Source organism: Scardinius erythrophthalmus (genome assembly GCF_964197995.2).
Source record: "Scardinius erythrophthalmus genome assembly, chromosome: 25".
NCBI classification, from domain to species: domain Eukaryota; kingdom Metazoa; phylum Chordata; class Actinopteri; order Cypriniformes; family Leuciscidae; genus Scardinius; species Scardinius erythrophthalmus.
The window spans coordinates 26,960,290-26,984,807 of NC_138245.1; the positions used below are offsets into that span (position 1 = coordinate 26,960,290).

A 24,518-nucleotide genomic window follows, 5' to 3' on the forward strand; every position below is an offset into this window, starting at 1 on the left:
CAGAGAGACAGAAACCGGCTTATTTCATATCTGATACACTACCATTTAAAAGTTTGAAAAATATTTTTGAAAGAAAAAACTTGCTCATCACCAAGGTTGCATTTATTTGATCAAAAATATGTTTAAATTAGGGCTGTCAAACGATTAATCGCGATTAATCGCATCCAAAATAAAAGTTTGTGTTTACATAATTTATGTCTGTGTACGGAATATAATTATTTTCTATATACAAATACACAAACATGCATATATATATTTAAGAAAATGTGTTATTTAAATATAAAATATTTATATATAATATAAATTATATATAATATAAATATATATACACAGTATATACATGCAAATATTTCTTAAATATATACATGCATGTGTGTGTATTTATATATAGAAAATAATTATACACCGTACACACAGATGTATTATGTAAAAACAAACTTTTATTTTGGATGCGATTAATCGCGATTAATCGTTTGACAGCCCTAGTTTAAATGCAGTAATATTGTGAAATTGATTCTATTTTCATATTTATTCCTGTGCTGGCAAAAAAACTCCTGTCAGGATTTACTAAAGACACACAGTGAAAAATGAGCGCTGAAAAGGCGTGGACAGGGTTATTTGAGCCTTGACCTTATTGCATATGCATTTGTAGTAGTTTCCCTTTCATGTCTTGTATATCTTGTATGGCACTAACAGGTGTGGTAAAAAAAAATTTTGGACTCAGGCCACACATATTTGGAGCACCGAGGCTGAATCCAACAGCCCTGAGGAACATCGCACAGACGTGAGCTGTGCAAACGTGTCTGAATACTCGCCAACTCACTCCGCAGCTGCACAGGGGTGGAGACAGACGTGATGAAGCCATGGTTTACCGCAACTCGCTCACACACCCCCGCCCCCCTCCCCCGGCTGGATGACACCCTTCCACTGACCTCTATCCCCTTCATCAGTCTTCTGAGAGGAGTATGAAAGCAGTATTTTAAAACAAGAGGAAATGCATGTTTCTAACCACAACACAACCTATGATGACAAAGTGTCTTTCTTTGGTATTTCAGAACTCACACATGTTGCACCTTTTAAAGAAAACAACGGTTCCTCCTCTGTTTAAACACGACAGCAAGTACTTCTTGATACCACTGGAAACTTATCAGCAAGTTGCTGTATATATATATATATATGTGCTGAAATGGGTCATTATCATGAGGATGTTGTTTTTGGCCTTTCCTTACCCATGCACTTCCAAATTACTGCTGTATTATCAAATATGCACATTTTGAAATCATTATGTTTAATGACTTTTTGATGTAATTTATTTCCAAAAATAATTGGAAATAAAAGCTAGCATTTTCGTATACATTTCAGAATTTTAGTTATTAAAAAAGATTTGAAGTAGTGTCTTCAGGCTACAGGTATTCAGTTAAGTTTATCACCGTTATATTTTAAACGGTGTAAAAAAAAACTATATATATATACACATATAAAAAAAAAATCTGTACAATAAAAAATAAACTACTCGATAAATACAAAAAAAAGTCCACTCACTTTGAATCATGTATGCTGCAATTTTTTAATAAAAACTGAAATTCTAATTAAAAAGTGGATATATAGACATACAATTCTAATATAAAATGTAATGTATGAAAGTGCATAGTGTATGAAAGTAGTATAATTCGATATAAAATATCAGAATAAACGATTTATTTCTTAAAGTATCTTTCTAAGCAGTACCTAGTTATGACCTTAAGCACAAAGCAGCATAAAATTGCACATACATTTTCTATATATTCTATATAACACAAGTTTTTTATATATATACAGATTTACAGAATTAAACTGTCAACCCTGTTTCTGGGAAGATCAAGTATACCTTCATTTCTGAATGAAGGTATACTTTTTTTTAAAACGTATTTATCTATTGCTTTGCAATTCAATTTATTTTCATAATATTTGTCTCATAGAATGTTTACATTCTTACAGAAATCATATTATCAAACTGGACAAGGCACTTGTTGTTGTTATATGTGTATGTGCTGGGATCTTGAATCAGTGCCAAAAACCAACCATTATCACAACCAGACTAAATTTCCCAGGACCCACACCTCATCCTGACTCAACTTCCCCATAACAATGCACGTGAATTCCTGGAATGAGTTTCCCGTTTCCCCACCTCTTCAAATTCCATTTTGCAATGCATCTTGAATATAATAGTTGAGGTAGTTGTATGCCTGATTGACCAACCAAGTGTATGACCAAACAATGATTTGCAACAATGATGCTATTTTTAAGTTTGTCTCAATGAAAGCAATTTTGACGCAATATTTAATACAAAAATATTACGCCAACTTCCTCATTGGCTGAGATCCCGCCCTCACCTGCAGCCTCTCGATGATGTTCCTGTAATCTTTGGAAGTCGTGAGCGTCGAGTCCCTTCTGGATGCGTTGCGAGCGGACATCCTCCAATTGAGGATGGTCTTCTGTACCACATTATTGGACTTCACAAACAGGTTGTTCACCTGGCTGTCCAAATCCACCGGGATGGCGATCGCTCTGCTCTTGGCTAAATGAGACAGTTGGAAATACAACTATTAAATCCACACTTCATAAATGTTAAAATCATTTCCTTAATGGGCAGTCACACTACACCTTTTGTTCCACGCATACGAATGCTAAAGACTGGAAATGCATTTCGGTGCATTCCAAAGTTCAAGTTTGGTGAACTCTGACTTGCGAATTCGTATCACGTAAAGACGTGTGACCAATAAGAGATCGATAAGCCATTGGTTGGCTGAATAAAAGAACGCACATTTTTTCCAGTAAAGTACAGTAGACTGTATATTTTTACTTTTTGGATTTATTATTATTTGTTTCATAAAAAAAGACGGCGCAGTGTGTGACGTCATATCACAACCGTTGCAGTGTCTGTAGAAATATTGCGTGTGACCGCAGCTTTATGCTTCAGTCAGGTTTTTATTTGAAACACAAGAGGATGAATGGAAAGATAGATGGGAATGATGTTATCCTTTAGAGCTGTATGAGGCTCACTCCGTGTGTGAATTTATGGAAAATTGGAATGGTCATGGTCAAATACTTACCCACATCAGACAGAACCTTAATGCAGCTCTCCACTGAGGCTTTCTGAGCAGGAACCAGCCAGTTACAGTGGTAAACTCTGAAAACCCCCTGCAGGAGCTGCACAAACACAGGCTGCCGGGTCTGGAGAAGGAGAAAGAAAACACAACACGAGAGGAAAGGAGAAAGGAAAAAGAGAGATTGTAAAATGACTGGAGAAGAGAAATAACAAATTAATAATAATGGTGAACTTGAGAGAGGAAACTTCTCTGACGGATGTTCAGGTTTTAAAGTGAACAAAGCATCTCTACAGAAACCTTTTGGTTCCTAATATGTTGAAATATGTTGACTCAAATGTCAATGCGTCAAGGCATTCTAGAGAGTTTTAAATGCTGGTTAAAGCACGTACTGTACATGAATTATTCCATAACAGATGTGTATATTTGAGCTTTATACTATAGTTAAAGGGTTACTTCAGGATTTAGCATTAAGCTTTGTATTAGTAGAAAACCTGTAGTATTTTCGAATTACCATGCTTTCCCCCCTCATATCCCCCTGAGAGGAGAGATTTATGTATTTTTTGTCTGGAAAAAATCCTCCGATGACGCAAAAATCGTCATTTTGCGTCATCGGAGGATTTTCTGGCCAGAGGCTAAAGACTACAGCCAGTAGATGGCGTTGTTCCGCATGTTTTCAGCCCGCCCATACAGGGTGGGATCTCACTCACAGAATGTACACAGTATCAGCCGTCTTTCTTTGGAAGCTAAGCTAGCATGCTCTTGTTCTGTGGAGAAAGCTGAATAATAGGAGAAAGCTGAGTAAGTAGGGGTTACCATCTTCCTTTTCCAGGACTTGTCCGGCGGGCGAGACTGTTAAAAATGTCCGGGATTCGGCTTTTGCGTTCTACGGTCGCCATTCATTGTTTACATGCACACCTCTCCTTTCAATCTAACTGAATTAATTCCGATCGGTGAATCTGACTGTAGTGTTTACATGGACGCTAAACAAGTGCGTTTGATGCGGTTGATGTGCGTTTTAACATTGCTAAGAAAATTCCCGCTCCTCCGTGAGAGATGCGTTCTCCCGCGGCCGTCAGCCTCGTCCTGCTCGCCACAGTAAACATGATGAATGGCGACTGTAGAACGCAAAAGCCGAATCCCGGACATTTTGGGTCTCTAAATCCCTGGCAAACTCATCACTTAGGCTAGCCTTGTTGTTTTCAACTGTGCTCTCTAACCGGTAGGTGTGGCCTCCTAAGGCAGCGAAGCAAGTGCATTCTGGGAGTTGTTGTCTTTCATCCACATAAGCCAAAAATACATTTTCTGGCTTTTCTCAGTCTAGAAAGCTCCAAATTCAAAAATTTCTCCACATTTCTTCTACTTAAATGACATATTTTAAATACACATTCATCTTCCCAGAGGTGAAGTATCCCTTTAATGACTTTTGGTTAAATGTTACCAACATAATTCCTGTGACTAGAGTTTGCTGCATGTTAACAGCCCATTTCTGAAACAACTGGTTTTCAGATATCCACTACCATTCAAAGAAACTAAAGGTAGGGTAGGCAATTTCAGAAAAGCTAGCAATAGCAAGCTAGCTTTTAATATGGCGTTAAATTACCTAATGACTAGGGCTGGACGATTTTGGAAAATAATCTAATTGCGATTTTTTTTACCGATATTGCGATTGCGATTTAATATGCGATTATTTTTTAAGCTCTTTATCTTTTCTATTATTCGACAAAAACAAGCAATAAATCATTGTAAAATAGGGAAGGGAATCTTTAGGCACCTCATGAGCCGATACATTTTTTTTTCTTTAATTGGTCTTATTAATAAAACTTAAAATATTGAATTACATAATTATAAGTAGGCCTACTTATAATAATTACACATTAAAAAACTAAATTAATACAATTACATTTTAATAATTTTAACAAATATAGCTTCAAAACAAATAACAAAGAGGGAAAAAAATATTACAAGCAATAAACAAAGAATGTTTCAGTATTTAAGAGTAGGCTGTCTGAACGTGTTCATCTCTTTTGAAATTATAAGATGTGGTTTGTCCTGTTTGTTTAATAACTGACTGTGTCACACCGGTAAATTCGCGTCATAAAAGCATTTTGAGATGAAAACGTACATTTAACCACATAGACTCGCTCACAGCCGCATGCTCAAATGCTCTTCGCAAAACGCACGTGAGTATTTGAAATTGAAAGCAGCTTCTGTCGGTGATTTTCATATTTTTATTATATAAGCCAACTGCATTCCAAGACATCTGATGCCTTCGTAGAACATTTGTAAGTAAAATACCGGCGGGCGAGACCGCGCACTACTGAAGTAACATCACGCAGACCGCGCGTATCTCATATCTTGCGCAATGAAGCGAAGCCCGCGAATGTCCTTGTAACTCGCTTCAACTTTTCCGAACTTTATTAAAGATTATTTCTCGTAAGGTTCGAGTGGTGTCGTGAGTGAGTGTGTGTGTGTGTGTGTGAGAGATAGAGGGAGACAGAGGAATTAGAAGCAAGCAGAATACGGTTGTTTATAAAGCACGCGCGTCGTACACGTCTGTGTTTAAAACTAAGCTCAGACATATACAATACAGAATCGTTGGAGAGAATCTATAACACAATATCACATAAATTAAACAAACTGTTATTTCCTGTAGCCAGGTCTATATGTGTCGCGTGCCAAGTTGATGCTTCATCTGCAATACAGACTGGTTTACTCTCGCGTGTCACGTGACCAGACTATAATCGCAGCTTTGCGGTTTAAAAAAATCGCATTTCATCATATCGCGATATTATCGCAAATGCAATTAATCGTTCAGCCCTACTAATGACTGTCTGTCTACAACTCTACATAGCCTTACAGAACGCATAAACAGGGAGGTATGGAAATGCATATGTTGACAGGCAGGTAGAACATCTTGATTGGACGAACATTTTTTGGTCGTGAGACTTCCACAGAAGACAAAATTTTAAATTAAATTTTTTTCATTTTCAAAAAAAAACTTGACAACTTCTATTATTGATTGCTATCAGGATGTGGAGAGTTGCAGCTAGTATAACTAGTATAGTGTTTATAAAACAATTGCCTACCCTACCTTTAATACTTTTATTTAGCAAAGATGCTTCAATCTGATCAAGTGATAACAAAGACTCATATTTCAAATAAATGCAAATTTTTTTTATTTCTTTTTTAAATCACGGTTTCCACAAAAACAAAATTAGGCAGCACAAATTTTTTCAACATTGATAATAATCAGAAATGTTACTTGAGCACCAAATCAGAAATCATATTAGAATGATTTTTGAAGCATCATGTGACTGAAGGATTAATGAGGCTAAAAATTCAGCTTTGCATCACAAGAATAAAATACATTTTTAAATGTATTTAAATAGAAAACAGTCATTTTGAATTGTAATATTTCACAATATTACTGTTCTTACTGTATTTTTGATTAAATAAATGCAGCATTGGTGAGCAGAAAAGACCCCAAACTTTTTAACAGTAGTGTATATGGTCAAAAAAGGAGTTAAACAAATGAGACAAAAAAATGGCTTAGTTAGTATCATCATGTGGAAACACTGAGGGACTGGCTTCTGTGGTCATCCTCAGCATGTTACAGATGCTATCGATAGATCTTAACTTGCATTGTACCTGGCATATTTTTAAAGACAATCTAAAAATTAAAATTAAAAAATGCCTATATTTGGTCATATTTCTACAAATGTTATTGTAGATTACGGTTAAAAGGTTAACAATTTATGATGCATTAACACCTGGAACACCAAGTGACAGAAACTATTTAAAAACACCTCTTACCACCAACACAACGGGTGAGAACGCAACACCACTCACAAGTAAAAATGTGTAAAGCTAAGAGGAAGGATGACAAGTTTACCACGCTACATTTGTGAGACTGGTACAAACACTTTCTACACAACTAGTCTAATATGCCCAAGGGGTAAATTGCGTGTTTAAAAAGAAAAAAGTATGCATCATTGTGATCTAGTTTCCACTGAAAAAGTTCTACTAGACAAGAGACTAACCAAAACTACGTCACCACATTCCATACGCAACCACTGTGAAGTCATTACAAAGTGGTACCTCAGTTATTTTGCCTAAAATGGAGGCCTGCCATAACAAAGAGAGATGGAAGAGATCAGAGATGGAAGCTGTTATGAAGCAACACTTCCAGGAAAGACTGAATGGGGTTTAGGGTCTAACACGTGACATGGTATTAGGAGGAACTTCCTAATTTACTATGGCAGACTACAGGTTTTTTTTGTTTTTTTTTTTACTGTCTGGATCTGGATTGGTCAAACTAACCTAAAGTTTTGATGGTAGTTTAAAGTGTAAATATAAAATATATTTATTTACAATATCTAAAAATATGATACTTTTAAATCGGTTGCAATCGCAACTAATATTAAACATTCATGAGAATCAACACATTTCCGCCCCAGTTCTTGTTACTCGTATTATTGTATTAATGTAATGTCAAAATAAATGATATATTCTGTAATTTAAATCGCATTTAAACATCAAATTGAGAATAATGTAATGTCACAAAATGTCTTTATGCAAGACTCATCCTATTTTAACCTGTAAACAAACAGTAAAATCATCAGTAAAGACTACTTTATAAGTTACAAGCTTTTTAACTAAAAAGAAGTCTTTCCTGTTGATTTTACTGTTTGTTTACTGGTCAAAATGTCATGCATAAAGGCAGAGATAATTTGTGACATCATTATATTATTCTCAATTTTACGGTAAACAAATAGAGAATTGGCTTCATCACGTTGTCTAAAACCAAGAAAGACTGCTTTGAAAATAATGGTACGGTACAATGTTAATTTTGATACTAGATACTCTTACAGTTTTTATTAATATTTTGAATTAGTTTTATATTTTTATATATTTTTATATTTTCCATTTTCATTTTACAGTTTTAGAAATGTAGCCATTTTTATTAGTTTTTTTTTAAATGTCTATACAGGTTTTACAAATTTTAATTTCAGTTATAGTTTTAGTTATATTCAGTTTAGTTTTGTTTTTTTCATATTTCACTTTATTTCAGTTAACATCATTTATTTTATTTCAAATTTATTTCATTTTAATTATGTTATTTAGTTTCAAATAATATCCCTGGTCGGTTCAGTACCGACAAATATAGTCATTTTATCCATGCACATAGATGATTTCATTACTACTGAAAAGTCAGACGTGCTACATGGAAACATGTGTCTGAAGGCAAGATTGGCCCTAGTTTCTCACGTTGCGAAATGGAGATGTGGGAAGTCTGCGTGTGCTGATGTGCAAGACCATGAGAGAAGAGAGTTCTTGGTAAGCTCTGGTCAGTGCGTCAGTCACCAGTGGTAAGGCCGATTCTTTAGAAACCGTGACGAAACCGCCTGAATTTCTACAAATCCTAGGGGCACCGGCGGGTTAGGGCTAGATTAGAGGAGGGGCTTTACAGATACTCACATACATATGACGTGCCACCTAAGCCAGGAAGGAGTGAAGAGGGGTAAGATATTATCTGGAGGGTTCATTTTCCATTTATGAAAGATAACAGTTTATTTACTTCAAAGAAATCAAACCGTTTCAGATAAGATGCAAATGGTGGTAAACCAAAATGAACTGAAACTAGAAGCATCATATACTAAACATTTGCACATTTATGAGGAGCATATACTGTTGTATTGGGGTCATTACCTGTAAACTAGTGCTCTGGTCGGAGAAAGGCGAGCTGAAAAATGTCGTCACAATACTCATCACGGTTTCAGTCACGTAGCTTTCTAACGTGGTGTCGGCATGTTTGCGGTCGCTTGTATTGTTGCAGACCTGGATGCAAGACAACCATAAAGAATAGAATTATTGTGGGCTTGAGTCATTTGCTTCAGTAAGCACAGTCAGAACATACACTGATTCACTCCTTTTTTTATGCACCAAAAAGGAGATGCAGATGTTTAGCAATCATAAAAATAAAACGCAAATCATACCACAAATAATGAATCACTCCTACTCTACTCACACAGACAATTAAACAGTGTAGCGGAACACTAGCTAGCAAGAGATCGGTACTTTTTGGTACTTTACACCAGAACAATTCATTGGGGTTTAAAAAAAATCCCAAAACGGCTTCCATTACCCTGCATATGTCAACCAGAAAGTTCTCAAAGAGCTTCCACATGTGGTTGCTGGTGTAGATCTCCTTCATTTCGACCTCTGTGTCCACGTAGCAGTGGTTCAGGAAGTTTATATATGCAATTTTTACCTAAGAAAGGACAAAGAGTATACACGCAACTTAATTTTGCAACAAATGATATCAAAGCAAGTCACATTCTGGGGCTGCTTGACCTGGAGAGATGAGATCATTTAGGCCAGTGGTTTTAAAGCAGGGTTCCGGGGCCAACTATGGGGCCTTAGCAAACTTGGCAAACTTCAAAAGGGGCCACCGAATTACTTCAAATTAATTTATGGTGAGCATAAGACACTTACTGATTCCAAACTTTTAAATAGGTAGTGTTAATATAGAAAAATTACAAAAATGTGAGATTTTTTTTTTCCAAATCAGTAGCAAACATTAATATGTTTATGTATGCATTTATGTTCATTTTATGAATTCCTTAGAAAGAAAAAAAAGAACTGTACCAAATTAAATCATGCTTTCACTTCCTGAGTAGTTTTTGGTTAATGCATTTTCTGAGAAATGACTCTGGTACATATGTCCATTTTACCCCTAATAAAGGTCATTGGGACATTAACAAAAAATTTATGAGAATCAATCACTTCTGTTTTATGCATTAAAATATGTATTAAAATATTCTAACTGAACCGAGAAAAAAAAAAAAAAAGGGTGGTATATGTGTGTGACACAATTATATGTTAAACTTCTTTTAACTTCTGGCTGATTAACTCAATATATCTCCCAGTATGTGTTAGTAAAATAGTTTAAAAACAGCTTTTGATTAATGTGTTGAAAGCTCTGCCAAACTTTGGACTTGTCTGGTACTTACTGCAGCATATTCTAGCCAATAATCACCCACTTAGACAAGAAGAGTCCATCTGACCAACATGTAAAGCGACCGTTCACGGTTTCATTTGTTTCTATTGGCCATTTCGGGGATGGTAAACAGATGCTACCACAATAAAATGTTGAGGAACAACATTCAAACTATGCGGCATTAAGCTGTAGACCACCAACCTCAGGGATGCAGTCTTTGTGCGTGACCACACGGACAATATCATCCAACGGCAGCAAGGAGTTGCACTTGATCTCGGTGTAGACGTTTTTGCCCTCCGTGCAGACGGCCAGCAGCTCCACCAGGTGGATGTGGTACATGAGCGGGCTATTTTCATCCATTCGTTCACGCTCCGAACGCATCATCTGGACCAGAGTCTGAAAGGAGGCCCGGTCATTATAAAACACCAAGACATCCTCCCCAGAGTTCACCAACTGCAGAAAAAGGGAGATTTAACATTAAATCACGGGAATAATTAGAAAAACTGAAATAATTTCATCATGTCAGCCACCAACCTCGGCCATTACAATATCCTGGCATTTCTTGATGAACTTGTTCTCCGCCTTGACGATGGTCTGCAGGAACTTCAGGTACTGCACGTGCCTGCCGTGGGACTCTATGCAGTGGACGAAGTGCTGCACGACCCGCTCGTTCATCTCACTGCACAGCTGAAAGTTGTTCATGAATATGTGCTGCATCGTGATGGCCTCCAGGATCTACAGAAGATAAAATCAGATATATGCAGATGAAATAACCAATTTAAAAACAAACACTGTGGCGACGTCCTGCTTGTTCAAGAACCCCAGAAAAAAGGACTTTCATTCGAACTGAGCAAAAAGTAGTGTGTGTGGTGCTGAAACACCCCATTTTCAAAGATTATGGTTTTCAATTTGCACAGGACAAACTGACTTTATGACATTATGACCAGTAACAGGTAAATTGTTGATCATTGCCCTGGCCTCCAAATTCCCCAGTTCTCAATCCAATTGAGCAACTGTGGGATTTGCTGGACTGACAAGTTAGATCCACGGCGGCTCCACCTCACAACCTACAGGACTTGAAGGATCTGCTGCTAACACCTTGGCCTAATGGTTAGAGAGTCAGACTGGTAACCTGGTTGCTGATTCGATTCTCAACACCGATAACTGAGGTGCCCTTGAGCAAGGTACCTAACCCCCAATCACTCCCCGGGCGCCACAGTAAAAATGGCTGCCCACTGCTCCTGGTGTGTGTCCACAGTTTGCAGTATGTGTGTTCACTACTCACTAACCCTTATATGTGTGCACTAACTTGGATGGGTTAAATGCAAAGGACAAATTCTGAGTATGGGTTTCCAGTACCATACTTGGCTTTCACTTTCAGATACCACAGGACACCTTCACGCTGTTTTGGCAGCATGCATAGGACCAAAGGCATATTAGGCAGGTCATAATCTTTTGGCTCATATTTAAAATATATACTTCACTGTAATGGTTTTTATTTATCAAATCTGCTATTCAAGTTGCCAAACCTCTGTCCAATTACTAATTTTGCAGTGAAAAAAGGCAGAAAACACTGTGTGAACAAAATGTAAAGAGCATCAATTTTACAATAAGGAGTTTGACATCCAACATCACAAAAAAGTAGCGTTTAGTCTGAAATCGTAATCGTAACACATCGTAACATTCAAATCCAGCACAAATATGACCATAATTAGTCATGATGAACTATGAATCACCGTCATGTTGCTCTAAAATTTGTTTGAGATGTAGCAATATGGAAACTGAGAACCTCCGTCATTCTCACCAGCCCCCAGCCGACACACATCCAGAGTGATGAAGCACAATAGCCTCCCTGAGGTGTGTCTGAGTCTGAGATGAAGAGCTCACCCCAGGATTGAGGAACAGGTTGATGTGTTTGTGGAGGAGGGCCTGGTTCTGCTGGTTTCCTGCGCAGAAGTTCTGAAGAAACTCGTGAGCCAGTTTCATGATCTCTTGCATTCGGACATCCTCGCCCTGGAAAAATGAACATCTCTGCTCATTAACACGCATTTTTTTCCTTTTTTTTTTTTTTGAAGTAGGGAAAAATGTTATCTGTTTATAATTTTAAAGGGGTCATATAATGGCATTTTTGTACAAGCTAATATGATTCTTTAGGGTCTACATTAAAAGTTTGTAATATACTTTAATTAAAAATTCTCATTAGTATTTTAAGAAAACACTCATTTTACCTGGTCAAAAACAGCTCTGTTTTCAGCACGCCGTTTCAGTGCATGTGTCTTTAAATGATAATGAGCTTTGCTCACCCCGCCCCTCTGTTCTGTGCGTACGCCGTTTGTAACACAATAACACAATAACCATAACGCGTTGTTTATTATAAACGTGGGAATTATATTGAGAACGTCGTACATAGAAAACATGCCGTAATGTATCTTCAGAACATTACATGTACAGTGTAAACAACCGCATTCATTGTGAAGCGTGCAAGCGATTTGCAAAGATTAATATAAATATTAATATAAAGGTTAATAAAACGTTACACTCACTTCTTCTTCTGGAGGTGCAGCAGGAACACTAATAGTTGGTACCGATCCTTTTTTCAGGAGCAGCTTCTTAGCAAATTCAGCTTTATAACGTTACTGACCCTCGTTTGTAAAGCAGTCTGGTGTGTGAAATGATTCGCGCAAACATGAAAGCATTGACGTTGATCGTGGGGAATATTCCCTTTCGAAAACAAACTCAGCCACTGCGTCTTCAGCGGTTCGGATTTAGGAACATCAAAATGATGCTGTGTTCGTTATTACACCCAAGAACAGAACACCACAATCGCTTAGACGCCATTCTGCTCATAGACAGTGCTCCAACTTTTCAACAATGACCGCGCCGGTCCGCGCGGACTGTGATTGACAGCTCGCTCATGAGCGAGGGCGGGTCTGTGTTGAAACGCTGCTGTCAATCAACAATCGTGGGAGGGGTGTCCGACCGTGTGACGTCACTAGGTCGAACGGCTTGATTTGAGAGATTGGAAAACATATAAGAAGATAAAAAAAAAACACTGGATGGATTTTTATCATTTTATGATGGTTGTGTACAGGCACTGCCAACACACATTTCAGTACAATCCACTTGTAAAACTGCATGTACTATTATATGACCCCTTTAAGTAAATAAGAGACATTAATTTATTGTTGTAATTAAATAAAACATGACTAGAATAGAATGCCTTCACAATAATTAATAAAGTAACAACTTGTCATTCCATTAGTGAATCTGGTCCATTTCAGTTTATTTAAGATAATAACTGCTCTGACTGAATCATAAGTGTTTTTTATTCACTAAAAAGAAAAGGCTCATAAGAGTCTTTCTTTCAAGGAATGGACTAAACTAGATGTGTTGCATGTTTCTGTTCAAAGTCCCTTTCAAGGAAACTGCATGCTTTTGATTCAGTCGAAAGATTCTGAATTTTAAGAGTCATTCATTCATGAATGTATCGTGCTGTAGATTCAGTAGCAGTGTAGTGGAATGGCTTTCTGTATGGTTTTCCATCCGCATCGACTGAAGAATGCACATTTGAGATGCATTAACAGAACCAAATGTCATGAAAATCATTCTGTGAGTGCCACACTCATTGTACTCGAGTACACTAGAACACACTCATATACTGCACCTTCTCATAAGGGATCTGCAGCAGCTCAAGCACCACTGAATGAGCTCCCATGTTCCTCAACAGCCTCTGCTGCTGTTTCTTACTCTTCTTCCCAGACGGTCCTTCCTGCACACACAGCTTGCTAAGACGCAGGAGGATCTAGAGAGAGAAAGACAGACAGATGATGAGCTGAAGAGGAGAAAATGAAGTGAACAGACACTTTTTAATCAAAGCAACTCAAACTGCAAAAGCTGTTACATGTGGTGCTAATTCCTCCAGCACTGGTTAATTGGATCTACTTTAGTTAAGGAGGCTACATAATTAGCTTTGCCAGTGTTTATGGTCTTTGGCTACATCAAAAGACTGCTAGCTTATAAAGCTTACTGTGCATGAGCACGTGAACAACACTTTACCTCCTTCACGTCCTTGTAATTGTCACTGGCACTTCCATCCGTCTTTTTTTTATCCGAACCAGAGTCTCTCTGCATAAAGAGCAGCAAACATAAATGAAGCAAGTGTGAATGAAGCAAGTGTGAATATTGCATTCTATTGAAATAATAAAAGTCAATGTGTAAAGAAAACGGCCTCAGAGTAAAAAAATAAAAATGGTAATTACAAGATCAGGTTTAAAATATATATAAGATGTAAGATTTAAATTACTAGAAAAAAGCAACAATTCCCTTTTTTTACTATATATATACATACACACACACACACACACACACACACACACACACACACACACATATACTGTATATAGTTTGGATTTTTGTAGTACTTAGTGGCATAAAATATATATATATTATATATATTATATATATATTATTTTTTTTTTATAATTCTACCAAATGATTAAAAAAATCATTATATTTATCAAAATTAAATTCATCAAAATAAATCCTGGAAAAATGAAAACATGATGCTGAAAATTCAGCTTTGCATCACTGGATTACAATAAATTAAATTACATTTTTAAAAATATTAAAATAGGAAACAGTTATATTTCACAATATTACAATCTTTATTTCTGATCACATAAATGTAGCCTTGGTGAGTATGAGAGACTTCTTTCAAAAACATTGCAAATCTTACCAAGCCCACTTTTTAAATGGGTGTGTACATTAATATGGCAATATAAGCCAAGACTACAAAAGACCTCTGCTTTAAATAATAAATGTTCCCACCTTCTTTTTGTTGTCAGACTCTGCTGGGAGTCCGTCCCCTGCATCCATGCCATCATCACCCTGTCGCTTGTACACCCAGAGCTCAGACTTTTCCACATTAGATCGCAGCTGGTCAAGGTCCGATTTGATCTGCTTGTAGTTGTCTACATCCTGACTGGTCACTAGAAGCTGAACCTACAGGGGAAAAAAGAAGCACTGCATGAAGTTGCATGAAAAATGTACTTACAAAACTATTACCTTGTATCATTGTGTTAAATACCTGTTTGAAAGCCATGAGCACTTCTTGTCTCTGACTGAAGTGCCTGAAGAGCAGATGTAGCGCTCCAGACACAAGCGGTGGATAGTCGTGCATGGTAAGGTGCAGCAGAACCCTCAAAAATGTCCTGCCACCATGATCATCGAGATCCAGAGGCGTGTTCTCCTCGCTGAGTTCAGAAAAATTGTTTCATACTTGCGTACTCTTACAAAGACTTTTGCAGCTTCTCGTTCAAGAAATGAATCCTTACCTTCCACCAAAGATTCCTTCTGCTTGCTCTTCAATGTTCTCAAAGTCCAGAGCTGTGAAACAAACAGAAACACTCTCATAATCTTTAGATTAACTCACGGGTGACAGTGATTAGGGAATACTGTGTACCTGGGATACTGTTGGGCCCGTCTGCATTTGCAGCTGGCATTGCATCCGTTTGCATGTTGCTCTCGTCAAACTCTCGTTTGAAGATGCACAACAAGCAGGAGATCCTGTAGTCCAGTCGTACATTCAGAATAAACTGAACAAAAAAAACACAAGTTTCGGTATTTTAAGCAGATTTGTGCTCTAATATTTCTTGCAGTAACTATTGTGGTTTCTCAGATTGGATATACTGGATATATTGTATATTTTCAAAGGGCTAAAATAAAATAATAATAAAATAAAACAAAATAAAATAAAAAAGAATACTTATATTTAATAATACGTATAATAATATTAATATATTTTAAGCAAAAAGGCTGCAAAATAAAATGAATAAAAAACAATAAAAAAAATATATATATATTTATAAAAATATAACATTTTAAGCTTAAAAAGGTTGCATATAAAATAAACAATAAACAAAAATCAAAACACAAAATAAAACAAAAAACAAAGCAAAACTATATTTTTGAGCTCAGTCAATTATTTTTATTTCCTTTATTCCCCCATTTCTATTTTCATTTTCCATATTTAATGGGGCTATATGTAAGAATTTTTTTTTTTTTTTAATTCATGTATTAATTTTTTGTTGCCAATGTATGAACAGCTTGTAACGAAACTTTTAAAGTATTTCGCTGCAAAGGTTTTTCTACATTTTTACTTCTGAGCAAAAAAAGACCTCCGCCGTGAGTATATGCGGGCCTCGAATCACGTTCAGTCTCTTGTACGTTACATGTGCACGAGTGTGAGCACGAGCAATAAATTGCCAGCTGCAGTTCACTTAACGGCCACCGGTGTCGCTAATAACAAGGGTTTCTTTTAATGATGTGTTTTTAATTACCTGTAGGATCTCTATGATCTTTAGTTTGGTGTCCATCACCAGAATGTCTTCTTTCTCTGGTTCTGTCTGGGTCTTAACCACATCACCATCTGGGGGTGTTGTGGGGGTTATGGGTAAGAATCCACCCCCTCTTAGGACCACCTGGGTCATCAGCTCCCCAACGCCATGGATGGATTTCATTACATTGCTACCTGAGAAAAACATAACCAACAAAGTGATTAAACGTGTCTTTTTACACTTGGTGATTGTTTGAATATCAATAGCAGAACCAAAGGATGTTGAGCTTTCTGATCTATAGACTATGAGAACCATATCATAAATCGAGATTTACTTTTGGACTCGTCTCCCTTTTCCATTTTGTTTATAGGATAGATAGTGCTGAGGTGAACGCAGTCCAAAATGGCCAACAGGATCTTGGTCAAACGCAACAAGTCGCTGAAGTTGTAAAAGCCAAAGTAAATGAGGTTCCTTGCTAAATTCACAACCTTAGTAGAAACAAAAAGACACAGAAGTGTTAGCCACATCCAAAACAACCCACGTTTCTCACGCTTACACATGTTGGTGGGATGGCTTACCTCAAAAGTAAGTTTGTTTTTCTCTTTATCAGAGAAAGGAATGTTTTGACAGACCACATCTCTGAGGTAGTTCTCAACAAAATCCATCGTGAGCGCGAAGCGTTCCTTTATCTCGTCTCTACTGGTTCCATCGTTATCATAACTAAAACAAAAAGACAACATTAACTAGACCATTTTGGTCTGGTAGAGACAAAAAACAATAACAGAAACCTAATAATGTGTGTGTACAACGTTGTACAACATACTCATCGATAGCGATTTTGGACGGGATCTCGGACCACAGCCTGGCATATTTCACAGGCATGACCTGTTCCTGCGGGTCACGGTCCACGTGCATGTGAAGCATCAGTCGGCAGAAGGAGGCACGAAGGTCATAGGGCAGGTCTTCATCCGACATGCAGCGCAGGATCAGGTCCACATCCAGCTGACCTGATATCTTCTCAATGGCCAAGTACTGGCGGTCCAAACACATCCGTGCAAACAGGTTCAGCTGGTATCTGAGGAAGAAATGAACCAGGAGAGCAAGTTACTGAGAGAACTGATGTTTTGATTTGGTTTTATACCATTTTTTGTACTTGAAAACATTTAATCAATAATGTCCGTTTTTGGGTTTTGTCCTGATTAACATTGACCCTTAGTTTATTTCCTCTTGGCTGACCTGTAGTAGCTAATGACCTCCAGGTCATCTTTCTGTCCTTCTTTGGCATCCTGTGCCAGCTCTCTGACGCTCTTACTCTTGATCTCCTTCCCGCTGTCCTTCCAAAACAACCACACCTCCTCCTCATCCTCCTCTGACTCCACCGGACCCTCTCCAGACTCGACCTCAAACCGAGACAGCACCAGCCTGAGGAGAGACATAAAGACTTTTAAATGGAGCTAGCAACAAACAACAATTATGACCTAGAATGTCAAAAAGGTAAAACTAATTTGGAACATTTCGCACATGTACAAAGTGTCACATTTACATAATTTTCATGATGTTTTTTTCTTTGAAACACGTCATGTGGAACCTATTACATGTCCTTAGCCATACAGAAAGACACAGATAATGTACATCACTGCATTTAATTGATTTAAAGTAGGTCACTTGCAAATCGAATTATCCTGTGCAGCATTTTCAAAGCATTGCTTAGTACTTATCAAGTGTGACCCAACACTGTAAATAAATAAATAACATTAAAAAAGTTCAGGTCAAATGAAACTTTTAATGACTTCTGCAGTCTCAAAATGATTCAATCCCCTGAATAGAATCCCTCACAAGAGCACAAATCTGCACAACTAAAGGCTTCATTAGTTGCACCAGGTGTGCTTGAGCTAGAACACATGAAATATCCAAACTGGCTAGGTTTGTTGAGTGTCACATTTGACTGCATGTTAGAAATATGATGCTGAAAATTCAGCTTTGCATCACAGGAATTAATTACATCTTAAGATATATTTGTAAATATGCATTGGTGAGCATAAGAGACTTCTTTACAAAAACGACAGACTTCTGAATGGTAGTGTATATTAACATTATCTTAAATAAAGATAATAATTAAATAATTCACTAGACATAGCAATATTGCAAGTGCAAGTGAACCTGTATTTAATGCAGTCTTGGTTACATTCTCTTTTACTTGGTTCATAATTTTCAAAAATGTCTCACTTGGTCTCTATAAGGATGTCAGCATTGGCGGGGTTCAGCACTGCGTTGCAGATCAGCTCCTGAGTTACTGGGATGGACTTGTTCATGGACACACACAGATCGGACAAGTAGTCCAGAAACCTAAACATAACAAGCACAACTACAACTGCAACTACATATCAACAAACTTTCATTAGAGTATTAATAGACTGTAGTAGATTGTTAGGTTAGGGTTAGTGTTAAGTTGACATGTGCTTGCAAAGTTACTTATAGCCAGTAAAATGTCTGTTGGGTGAGCATCACAATAAAGTGTTAGCAGACCGTCTACTTATACTAATGAGAGTTAATTGACAAGAAGTTACAAAGTTTCTTATAGTTAGTAGAATGTCTAAAGTGGACCATAGAAATACAGTGTTACCCATTGAAACATACCAGATTCAATCCATCTATCTGGTTACTTGTATGGTATACTAGAACAAAAAAGTGCTGCTCTCAAATTTTTAGATAGAAAAGCTCTTTTGTCTTTGCAGCACATTCTCTCCCACCTTGGTTCACGATTTTTCCTCACAAGGCTGACAAATGTGTCAATTTCTGCCGCCGTGATGTGCTTCTCCAAGAGTTTGCGGTTGTTGTGGAGGAGGGCCGTTATCGTATCCTCAGCCAACACGTCGTAGCCGATCTGTTTCTGCATGAAGCGGAACTGCTTGGCGATGTATTCCTAGACAGAGGGCACAAGGGGACAAAGTGACTCATTCTGTTCTTTCATACACCATACACCAGACCTGTCACCCATTCCCTTTTGGAGTCGGTTTTACTTTCAATACACATTCACATGAGGATGAGGGATGAATCCATAAAAACTTTGAGGGGACGATATAGTCTATAGGTTAAAGTCCCACAAGGATTGTTATTGGGAACATGTACTGTTTGCTTTGATTAAAAGTGTCAGCTAAATGACAAAATATTTGAGCTGTCAATCAGAGATAACTTATTAACTGAAACTAAAATCATAAAACTCATTATAAAAAAAAAAAAAATTGGGTTAAAAATGTCAGTGCATTCAATCCCTTTCTAAAGTAAAACATCTGGATATATTTGAGAAATACAGCAAAGGACTTTTTCTTCTTCTTTTCTTCTTTTTTTTTTTGAGAGTGAACTTGTGGGTGAACATGGGAACTTCAGCTGCCAAATAGAATAAATAAACAATGTTAAATAAAACTAAATACATTAAATAGTTTTAATTAATCGCATTGGTTATGGCATTACCATTGAAAATGAAATATTACAAGTTTAAGTTAAAAGTTTAAGGTAAGGGGGCATTACACATATAGTTTCTAGAAATGTTTCAAGAGCTTAAAAAGCATTCATTAGATAGGTGTGAACCACAGGAAGTCACAATCATGCCTGCAGAAACAGATAACATCTTGAAGTTCATAAATATATCTGATCAAATCAAAAAGAAGGCAAGCCAAATTTAAAGGCGTACTTCACTGCTGGCAAAATAGACTTTCAATAAAACTTGGCTGCCTACAAAAGACAGTAAAAAAAAAAAAAAAAAGTTTTATGTATATTTAAATTGGTGCTACCTGACAAATGAAAACTGAGAAGAAGGCTTCTGTCTTCCCTTTTGCCAAATAGGTAGAAAAGCTTCAACACCCATAATGCACTGGGCATGTTGCCATCCAAGGCCACTCCCATTCTGCTATGGATACTTACCAGTCAAATACAGTCTTGCTTTAGAAGGAAATACTTCTTAGGAAACTTTCACTCATAATGATGTCAACTTTTTATTGTTCCCGGGTACAAGAATTCAAAGAGTAAATGTTCAACGGAAGTGAGTTAGCAACCAGCGCGTTGTAAGCAGCGGCTAAAAGCAATCGTAAATACAGAGAGAACGCCGCAATGGGAAGTCTGAAAAATTCTGCATGTTTGTAAGAAGCCCTAGGACTTTCTATATATATATATATATATATATATATATATATATATGTATATATATGTGTTGCTTATGCATATAAATACATAGATTTATATAGACAATATATAAACAATAATAAAAATGCACAATTTTACTCCACCGTTTTTTTTTTCATATTAAACTATGTTATTCCCTTAACTAAGACGAGTTGATACATACCTCTCTCATCTCAGTGCGTGCACTTAATCGGTGGCACTCTGATAGTACTTAGCTTAGCCCAGTATATTCAATGGTATCTAACAGCAATGAATTTAGAAGTGACCAAACACATCAGCGTTTTCCCTATTTAAAAACAGTTACACGACCAAGTATGGTGACACAAAATAAAACGTGGCGCTTTTCTAAAGCGGGTTAAAAAGGATAACTATAATGTATGGCGGAATAGCACTTTTGGGAGTACTTCGACTGGCGCAGTAAAAAGTCACGCCTGATCCTCTTCCCACTATTGACAGAAGTGAGAGGAAGAGGATCAGGCGTGACTTTTTACTGCGCCAGTCGAAGTACTCCCAAAAGTGCAAAAGTGGAGTATCCCTTTAAGAGGTCTATGAGGTCTAAGGTTGAACTTCCACTTTGGCTGGTGTTCCTGCAGACCCACCTGGTTCTTCCTGTAGTCCTGCTGTGAATGTCGAAGCACACGATAGCACAGTCTGCAGATGTGCCTGAAGGGGGCATGTCTCTGGTCACCCAGCTCCTCCAGACGCAACATGGGACCATCTCCACTGTCTGTGAACGGGGCCTGAAGAAGCTTGAAGATCTATAGATGGAGGGAGAATGGAGACTGGAATGAATCCTACTTCTGATGTATCTATAGCGTCTAAACACACTCTCAGGAAACAACCAGCCTGACCAAAAAGTTAAGAGGTTTAAGTTTGCAAAATACTTTTCTGAGCCTTGACATTTAAATTAAGATGATTGAAGATGTTCTAAAATCCATCATAACCAGTTTCTGTGGGATATTTAGATTAAAAATCTGACATTATTTTCTCCTTCTAATGTTATTCTAAACCTAAAAATGTACATTTTGAGGTGAAGGACATGTCTTTTAAGCACTCTTAGAGGTGAAATGTGAGGTATTGAAGAAAATCTTACTTGTTTCAAGATATTCTGCTCTCTCATGAGTTTCTGCCGTTCACGGTTGGGTTTATTGACCATGATCTCCAACACATCCTGTCCATTGTTGGGAATGTCCACCACAAAAAACACAAGGTCCTCTAGAAGCTTAGTGACAAACCTACAGAATGCAGAGAGAAAAGAATATCATGGTAATTATAATATCAGCTTAAATTCTTATCAGTGGCTATTCAAGGACAAAATCTGTTGAAAATATTGTATTCTTATACACCGTAATCAATTGCTACACTGAAACAACGAAGTTTTAACCGAGGTTGTACCTTCTTTCATTCTGGGTGATCGTGCCCTTCTCCAGTTTGCCAGCGATGGATGCCAACACTTTACTGGCATCGTTGGCAAAGTCTAGGTCCCTCACCTCAGCTGGAGGGACTGGCACAATGGCGAAGGCCTCTTTATCTTCTTTGACAGGTGATGTGCCAATCTGAAAGGGAAAACAAACCGTAATTGAGTGCAACACTAATATCATGAGCAATGTTATGTTGAAGATGGCATCTATTATAACGCAGTTTTTTACAGAGATCCTACACATTTTGCATTGCAAAATTACATATTTTCCTGACTCAAACTTCCAAACGAGAAGTTTTTCTCTGTAAATTTTTTTAGACCATATTTAAAGTAAACGGTTTCAGCACTGTGTTTGAATATAGTATCGTCACCTATAATTATTTTTATTTTCATTTTTTCCCCATTGGTTTTCTCGAAATGACAACATGTAATGTGCTTACTTAAAAAAAAAAAATAATAATTATCACACCCATCAGTGTGATACTGATCTCCAAACAGCAAAGAACAGTCTGATTTAGATGATTGTTTGCTGCTTTATCTGTTGCTGGTTTCAGTGGCGCACACACATTCAATTAGTGGTTCAAAAGAGACTTGCTTATGGTAGAGAAAAACAATGTTGCGCAATGAAAATATGTGCCTTAAATTCATTTAGTCATGTTCGACGATCACAAAACTGTCGCTAAACTTTTGCCGTGAACAATAATTCACACAACTGATTATTTGTTCAACACCCACCCGTAACATAACTGGCTTCTCCTCCTCTTTGTCGATGGGGTTGTTGGTGCTGTGGACCCATGTATTGGTGCACAAGTGCCTCAGTCTCACATACGAGTTCCTGAGGGCAATAATACACATAGATATCAAAATATATTATCTGCTTACAAAAAAAAAAATCAAAGTTAAGACTGGTGATTAACATGCATATTATGAAACACTGCTGGTCAAATAAAGCTAATGGGCTTTCCTGGGCTCATTTCCTCCTCTTGAACAAAACAGCCATTTACAGAATAGCTTTTTAATAATAATAATAATAATTAATAACATACTTTAAATTTAATTTAATATTTATACATCTATATTTATTTATTTATTCATAAAGGTAATCGATAACCCCCCTTAACCCTTGTTCAAGTCATGTGAACACCTTTAAAAGTCACTAGGTTAGGTTCAGGACATATATTTGAGAAAACTTTCAAGTCACTGTGACCCCCCTAAACTCATGTGGTGTTGAATCCTACATTTAATGCCCGGTACACATTGTACAATTTTGGGCTGTCCCAGATGAAAGATGCCCAATCGTGGTGATTTCTGTGGTCGTGGCATCTACACGGTGGTCATACGTCGTAGTGAAAGAGGTTCATACACGGACAGTGTGTAAAGATCAGTGTCAGAAATATAACACGATCATCTCTCAGTGTGTTTGCTGCTACGCCCTTAACCCACTGACTAGCCAGTAAAAACGCAACCCGAAATAGCTTACTGATCAACGCGACATGGCGCTAAAACTTAAAAACTACTTGCCTCAAGCTCAATTTGCAAACTAGCCATGACTGCGCTCATATTCTCCTCTTTCGCTTCCTCCTCTTTTTCAGCGCACATAAAAACCACAATTGCCAAAGTGCGATTCATCTTGCTCTATTTGTTTACCAGTAGCACATGCTGATGACATTTTATTCTTCTATGCTAACTTACACTGTAGCCTACAATTCAGTAGGTGTCATCATCATACAGTCTATACGTAAATGTCGTACCGAAGTTTATTAGATCTATGTAGTACAGTGATTTGTAACGATTGCCGAATTGCGTCAGATATAAGAGGATTTAACTGTCTAAGGCCAGACACTGGCTCTATTGAGGATGTCAAAGAAACTCACTGACCCATGTACAGACACTGCAACTCTACACTCTAAAAAATGACCCAAATTTGGGTCAAATATAGACAAACCCAGCTGTTGGGTTAAATATTTTAATGACATTTTCAACCCATTGCTTGGGTTTGTTCATTTTAGACCCAAAGTTGGGTTAAAATGTATGGAGTGTAATGTATGGAACATGACGTTTATTAAGTCAGATCTAATTGAGCTATTTTGTGTCGAACTGCATCATATATGTTCAAGTGCTTCTGACATAAAAAGTTGAAGTAATTAGCTTTAAGACTCGTGCATTTGCAGACTTAAGTTGTGGTTATATTGCGCAATCCAAACCTGAACCTTCCCTGAGTTCATGCCGTTGACTCCAACAGTGCCTGCGGGGTAGCTACAGCAGTTACACACACAAACACACAAACCTGCTGGCTATCAAAGCCTCTATTGTTCTTAGTGTTTAAACACACACACACCCCTACGATGACATTCAGTACCTGTCAGGCCGGATAGTTAATTCACTCTTGTTTTACTCCATCGCCACAAGCATGCACCCGTTCACATTACTCTCTCACACTTTGGCAATGTTCACACTGCAAGCAAAAATGTTCACACTGGTGCCAAATCTTTTTT

General features: G+C 37.3%; 1 protein-coding gene across 1 annotated transcript in view; it reads right to left on the reverse strand.

The window, feature by feature from the left end:
• Positions 1-24,518, reverse strand: part of itpr1b (inositol 1,4,5-trisphosphate receptor, type 1b) — a 129,828-nt gene that overhangs the window by 69,515 nt on the left and 35,795 nt on the right. The window contains exons 14-37 of the mRNA XM_081356951.1: positions 22,759-22,858; positions 21,999-22,159; positions 21,697-21,838; positions 21,203-21,361; positions 19,175-19,347; positions 18,651-18,770; positions 17,661-17,846; positions 17,248-17,499; positions 17,003-17,144; positions 16,759-16,912; positions 16,428-16,618; positions 15,551-15,683; positions 15,423-15,474; positions 15,176-15,341; positions 14,917-15,090; positions 14,146-14,214; positions 13,754-13,891; positions 11,977-12,102; positions 10,624-10,824; positions 10,291-10,542; positions 9,235-9,360; positions 8,799-8,927; positions 3,093-3,213; positions 2,373-2,557 (exon numbers count right to left, since the gene is read on the reverse strand). Coding sequence (XP_081213077.1) covers positions 2,373-2,557; positions 3,093-3,213; positions 8,799-8,927; positions 9,235-9,360; positions 10,291-10,542; positions 10,624-10,824; positions 11,977-12,102; positions 13,754-13,891; positions 14,146-14,214; positions 14,917-15,090; positions 15,176-15,341; positions 15,423-15,474; positions 15,551-15,683; positions 16,428-16,618; positions 16,759-16,912; positions 17,003-17,144; positions 17,248-17,499; positions 17,661-17,846; positions 18,651-18,770; positions 19,175-19,347; positions 21,203-21,361; positions 21,697-21,838; positions 21,999-22,159; positions 22,759-22,858 — 3,652 coding nt within the window. The remainder of the gene's footprint in view (positions 1-2,372; positions 2,558-3,092; positions 3,214-8,798; positions 8,928-9,234; positions 9,361-10,290; positions 10,543-10,623; positions 10,825-11,976; positions 12,103-13,753; positions 13,892-14,145; positions 14,215-14,916; positions 15,091-15,175; positions 15,342-15,422; positions 15,475-15,550; positions 15,684-16,427; positions 16,619-16,758; positions 16,913-17,002; positions 17,145-17,247; positions 17,500-17,660; positions 17,847-18,650; positions 18,771-19,174; positions 19,348-21,202; positions 21,362-21,696; positions 21,839-21,998; positions 22,160-22,758; positions 22,859-24,518) is intronic.